We start from the raw sequence: 6,491 nt of genomic DNA, 5'->3' as shown, positions 1-6,491 counted from the left end.
ACTGACATGGTTGCATTCAAACTCATGTTTGAATAGATTTTCTTATAACCTATCTCATTTTCTACTTTGAAATGTGGCCCAGAATTCCACAAAAAAAATGACACTTCAACTAATAACAGCAATTAGGTACTTCATTGAGCACTGACAAGCATATAGACATCTCTGGTGGTGGTGTGCCCTTGTTAAATAAATTGGTATCTTTCTTTTTTAATGTCACAGATCTAGTACAGAAATTTAAATGACTGAATGGGTGGAAACAATCTTTTTTTAAAGTAAAAATGGCTGCTATTTACAATCCATGTGATACCATATCAAATTCTCAATTAAAAAAATATTCAATTAAACTGCACACATTTAAAGTTCAAGATAGGAAGGCGCAACATAGGTTAACGTTTACTTCTAGCACCGGGTACTGCCATAGGCAAGGAGAAAACTTGATTAATCATTGATCTTTTCTGTAAAATTGTTCCTGTGATTAGGCACTGAAGTTTTCAAGGAGACTCAAGGTTAATTAATTTAGTTTACTGATAGAGCTGATTTGGAAGCAATATACTTGAAAGCCACACTATTTTTTCCAAATTCACAATACAACAAATGGCATACAATGCAGAAAGTTTTATCATTAACTTTTTCCAAATGAAATTATGCAGTGTACTTGAACTGATAAAAAGTTATATGCTTAACTGTTAATTACTACTTCTTTTCATATTTATTTGGAACTTCAGCAGTAAATACTAAAATGGCAGTAAAATAGTATTTCCCTTTATTTTAATCTGAAGTTAGCAAGTCAAGCATTTTATACCGTAGACAAAAATTCACTTATTACTCTTCCATTTATTTTAACAGAGCTTCTTGAAAGATTTATTACAGAAAGCAAATAAGCAGATTGAAGACTCAAAGCTAACAGAATACACAGAAATAATGGTAAGACTGTTTACAGACATATTTCAACAAGACTGAATTAATCCATTTATCTTTAGCCACTGGAAGTTTCCGAATTACTTAGAGCCTCACCAGCTCCTAATCAAGCAAACTGTGTCATTACAACATGGAGATGGCAGTGGCATCCAGCACTGCAAGCACTTCTGCAGCTACAGAGCTTTGATGGGCAGTTTTCAATACTGCTTAAAAAAAGTGCTCAGGAATTTTGAATCTTTTTGGTATTAGACCATACTATAGTATGGTACAAAGAACTTTCCCTTGTTCTGCTTCTCTGTGTCATTAGTTGTGAAACTGAAGTCTTCACAATTCATAGAAGAAATACCATACCTGTCACAAGATTATTTACATTATTATATTTAGATCAAATGAATTTCAGGTTACTTTCTACGTTTTGCCTTCTTAAGGTGCTGTAGTGTCTGTCTCTTGTCCTAAAAGCCATCAGGACATCATGCTGGTGTCTTAGTTTTACAAACTTCTCACTCTTTCCTTCTCACCTTGCCCCCTTCAAGAAGGGGAAAACGATGTTTTAGATACGCACTAGATCAAAACTATAATTTCCCTGGCCTACCTGTCCTCGGGGCACTCCTTCCATCCCACCACTATGGTCTTCCATGGTAGGGACCAGTATTGGCTGCTGAGTGGATGTTTCAAGGAAAAAAACCTCAGAAATCCTGTCTTCAGGAAATGCATAACACTACTTTTTTGTTTTACCAGCTTTGTTTAATCCTAAAATATTTTTAGCAATCAAAACCATGCTAGGTAAACACACTGGCCCTGAAATAGGCCTAAGAATGGCTGATCAAAACTTGCATTTCTCCTGGCAAAGGTCTGCTGGTTTGTGGTACCAGTATAAGCCATTTACCTAGAATTGTCACTATTCACTGGTGAAGATAATGTGTATCCCTTTCATTCATGTAGGTTTTTGGTCTTCATCTTAAAGTGTGCTCTAAGTTCTAACCTCTGCAGAGAGACACGACGACAAGGAATTAATAGCAATAAGAAAGAAATGATAAGGCCAGCTCTCCCATAATCTTCTCAGAAACTAGACAAGATGACTAATAGAAAACATACAGTCCTGAGCAGCTGCAGGCAGGCAAAGCCAAGCACTAACAACCCATAAAACAACCCAGCAAAATACAAAATATGTTGACTTCATAGCTGCCACTGCTTGCCTGCCAGAAGCAAATCTCCTTGCATGGGAAATATGTGCAAGGCAAATGCTTTCATACAAGGAAAGAAAGTGTTAAAAGGAAGCAGAGTGTTATGTAAAAATAAGTGTTTGCAGAATTGGTCTAATTTCTGGTCTCCTTTGCCACTTATTGTATATTAACCAAGTGAAATTGGGTCTTTTTTCATGGCATTATTTCTATCTTTAAAAGGATATACATTTCTCTCTGTTCAGGATGCTGCTATTCCTCTTATCTAAAAAATTACATCTAAAATTACTGTGATTGAAAGTGATGGGATGGAGTGTGGGTGGCAGTGTTTTCAGTACAATGTCTAACAATGTTTTGTATGGTTTGCTGCTTTTGTGATTCTTTTATACAGCAAAGACAAAACAGTACTTGCAAGTAGAAAAATGGAACTATACAGACATAAAAACTAGGAGAGGAAGTCCCACACAGGTGTAATATCTCCAATTACTTCTAATAACGAGTATAAGCTGTTTGTGCAACACAAGCAGCAGGAGCTCATGATTTCAAGGGCACAAAGGAAAACATTTTTATACAATAGGATAATTAAAATTTATTACAAATAGTATTCACATATTTTGCCAAATTACATTAATATATTCATTTCCATAATTTAATTATGATTATTTGGAGACGTTTCATTTCCCATTTTCATACCATCAACAAAATGTGATCATCTACGGCATCTATTCACACTTTTCTTGAAACACATCACAGAAACAGAACATGATCTTTACGTAAATAACTAGACCTAGCAGCCATGAATGACACGTCTGTCATTTTCTGTTCAAGGAACTGAATGCTTTGGACTTACTGAACTTTACCCAACTGTTGTTTCACCTTTATGAATACAGAATAATGATGCTATTATCAGATCATGACATGAAGTCAAAAGTAAAATGTTATCATGTCAACAACCCTCTCATTTATAAATAATTACATGCACATTTATCACATGGGACATTCATCACTGCAGGCAGGTTAAGACCTACCTTACAGCAGGTTAATCAGAATTGTTCATCTGGCTTCTTATCAGACTTTTGCAGTAGAATTAATTACTATAAATTACTTCTTCAGTACTGCAAATAAATGTATTACACAGCAAATATGACAGATTAAAACCTGGGGCCATCATTTCAGCATGAAATAAAGGCTAATTTTCATTGAATTTAAGTTTTCCAAAGAAGTGTTTTCTTCATCATGTTAATTGATTCTATTTAATAATGTAAAATTATACATTCTTTCAGCTCAGGATGTTTGATGCAAACAATGATGGAAAGCTGGAGCTTACTGAACTGGCCAGGTATGTCTTCTGTCTCTTTTCAAAACCAATATTGTGTACCAGTCACTGTTGTGAAAACAATTAAATATTTTTACCTTTATGTTTTTATTTTCAAAGACTACTCCCTGTACAGGAAAATTTTCTTATTAAATTTCAGGTAGGAATATTCACATTCTTAAGGTAACCTGTTACCTTCACACATAACTGGTGTCATTAATGGATTTTTTTTTCCTTTTGGCATTTAGGGTGTCAAAATGTGTGCAAAAGAATTCAATAAAGCCTTTGAGATGTATGATCAAGTAAGTAAGTCTTTAAAAAACCTTGAATAATTTGATTACACTCTATTTTGTGGAAAACTAGCCATAACCTCTGAAATGAAAAATGTTTACTATTATCTTTAATGTTTTTTCTTCAGGATGGCAATGGTTACATAGATGAAAACGAACTTGATGCACTACTGAAGGATCTCTGTGAAAAGAACAAAAAGGTAGTCCTGAGGGCTTTTTTCTCTGTAGAGATTAGATTTAATTTGGATTTTAAGGACACTTTAATCCACCCATTTATTAAGATAAATATAGAGTTTCTAAGCCGTAACGCCTGAAGTCAACATACAACTAAAAATCTTGACAGAAGTCATAGCAGTGTAAATGCAGAACTAGGGGAGTTGTGGTTACACAGCAACACTGCCAAAAGCTCGTGTCTGAGACATCAGCTATCAGCAATCAAACATATGGCTATAATATGGATATCATACAAACACATAAACATTTGCAATGTGTTGCTGTAGGACAGGCTGAGAACACCCTTGTTCTTCTCATTTTGTGCCACTGGCAGCAAACTTGTTCATTCTGGAAACTAAACAGGATTATAAAGCATTATCTGTTCTTTAAATAGGAATTAGACATTAACAACCTTGCGACGTACAAGAAAAGCATCATGGCCTTGTCTGATGGAGGAAAGCTTTACCGAGCAGAACTGGCTCTTATTCTCTGTGCTGAGGAAAACTAGAACTCTTCGATCATGTCCACTTAACTAGTGATGTACTCTATCTACACAATAACTGTGCACTATAAGGGAGTAGGCTGTATTTTTAAATTGCATATAGAAAACTAGCCAGGATGTGTGGCACATTCCTTTCAGTTTGTTTCTATACTGTTTGTAATGTACAGTTTTTGTAACAATAAGATTGACTAAGAGAATGTTTATGTTTGGGCCAGTCTGTATATTCAAAAAGAAACTAAAATATGTTGGGGTTGGTTCTGGTTTTGGTTTTTGGTTTTTTTTTTGCTTTCATAAAAACAGCTGGAAAAAAATGAAACCTGCTGACATTGCTGTGGTCATCATATCCTTTGACACTTGCAACGTTTCTTGTTGAACTACATAACAAAAGGTCTACAGATATCCTCCCCCATTACAACCAAACTATTTAAAAAATGCAAACCATAAATTCAGATTAAATATGATCCAGGTTTGAAATAGGAAAGAGATGACGGCATGTCTGATTTCCACAATTTCACAACATACTAAGAAAAAACTTCAGTTGTCAAACCACCCACTTACAGGTCTGTGCTCTCTGCAGTTTTTCAATTACTTTTCTCATTACAAACTCATAGCATGTAGACAAAGCATTTATCTGCAATAGATCTCCGTGCAGTAGCTGACAAAAATATAGTGTTTTCAATCTAGCTGTTTAACTTTACTGAATTTAAACATAGGCACTTCGGAAATAAATGCCTTTAATCTGTCTTGGAATCCTGGCTAAATGACAGGTAGTATAGTAAATACACAGATTAACATATGATATTATAAGTGTACCTTTCATGACTATTGCTGTGTCAGAGAATATGACAATCCATTTTCTAAACTATTTTCACATTTTGCAGGTTATAATTATTCTAGTAAATTGCTGTTTTTACATCATATTCTGTGTAATCTATAATTAAATTTAATAACCTAAGATTGTTGGTGTCTAGTTTGTCTATCTCCTAGATTCTTTTTTTCTGTACCATGTAAAGGACAAAACAACTATTTAAAAAAATGTGCCTCCTTGAATCTTAAACTGAATTCTTAATCTATCATAATAGTACTAAAATTTAACCCTAAAATAAGCAAAAGATCTAGTACAGATTTTATACCAATTTAGTAATTTGCTTTACATGATGGGCTCTGCTTTATACTATGCTAAAGAGGTACTTTTTAAATGGGAACATTTAACATATGGAAACAGCCCTGTCTTTATGCATCTTTATTTCTTTGGCCTGGCTCCCTTTTTACTATATACTAGTTTTATGCCAGACAACTCCACAAATGTCCAGGCCGTTGCTCCCAGTCTATACTGGTGTAGGAAGGAAATTGGGCTATGTCTTAAAGCCAATGAAACCATGTCATCTTTATCTACAGTTTCAGAAGCAATTCCAGGTTAGCAGATTAGCTATATACAACTTCTGAAATGCATCTCTGTGTCTTATTTTAGCAAGTAGAAGCAAATGCATTTTATGTGAAATGTGTCTCAAACAATGAGGCTCAGCACCTTCAAGATCACCATCACCGAAATGAATCCCTGAACTCCTCAGGTGAACTCAGGCAACTAAATACCATTTCAGGAATGGTCCAATGGCCTTGGGCTGTCTCCAGTCTGAGTCTTGGCAAGTTAATGAGCAGTGGGGGCACGATGGAGTCTTGTGGAAAAAAGCCACAAAAACATTAAAGTAAGATTAAGCTAGCTCCTTCTTACTGCTTTACTCCCACTCCACGCACAGTGATTTAACTTCTCACCGGCTTGTTCTCCTCTTTCTCTATGCAATGTGAAACACAACTGTATATGTTAAGCAAAGGAACAGTGAATCTGCCTATCAGCACAATAAATGATTGATATTGTTCATACTGTGCACTTGAAACCATGGATTTTGCTTTATTTTAACATTTAAAAAATGTAAAGAAAACCCCGTAAAACTTGTATGTAAAAATGTGATGTGACTGTTTGCCAAAATCATTACAGTGGAAGATAAAGTATTTAAAGTGCTTTGACCAGAAGTCATCACAGACACTGTCTTCCTGAGCATGAGTAAAGTTAC

At 34.9% G+C, this 6,491-nt stretch overlaps 1 protein-coding gene across 1 annotated transcript; it reads left to right on the top strand.

Moving 5' to 3' along the window:
* Positions 1 to 846: 846 nt before the first annotated feature.
* CALB1 (calbindin 1, 28kDa) lies at positions 847 to 5,378 on the top strand (the record flags this gene model as incomplete). The annotated part of the gene is made up of 6 exons (XM_010195008.1): positions 847 to 924; positions 3,383 to 3,438; positions 3,535 to 3,574; positions 3,663 to 3,716; positions 3,833 to 3,904; positions 4,312 to 5,378. Coding segments are annotated over 6 exons (414 nt in total), but the record flags the coding sequence as incomplete, so codon positions are not given.
* Between the last annotated feature and the right edge of the window lie 1,113 nt (positions 5,379 to 6,491).

Source organism: Mesitornis unicolor, unplaced genomic scaffold (assembly GCF_000695765.1).
Source record: "Mesitornis unicolor isolate BGI_N332 unplaced genomic scaffold, ASM69576v1 scaffold44201, whole genome shotgun sequence".
In the NCBI taxonomy this organism is placed as follows: domain Eukaryota; kingdom Metazoa; phylum Chordata; class Aves; order Mesitornithiformes; family Mesitornithidae; genus Mesitornis; species Mesitornis unicolor.
This window is presented reverse-complemented; position numbering and strand designations above follow the sequence as displayed.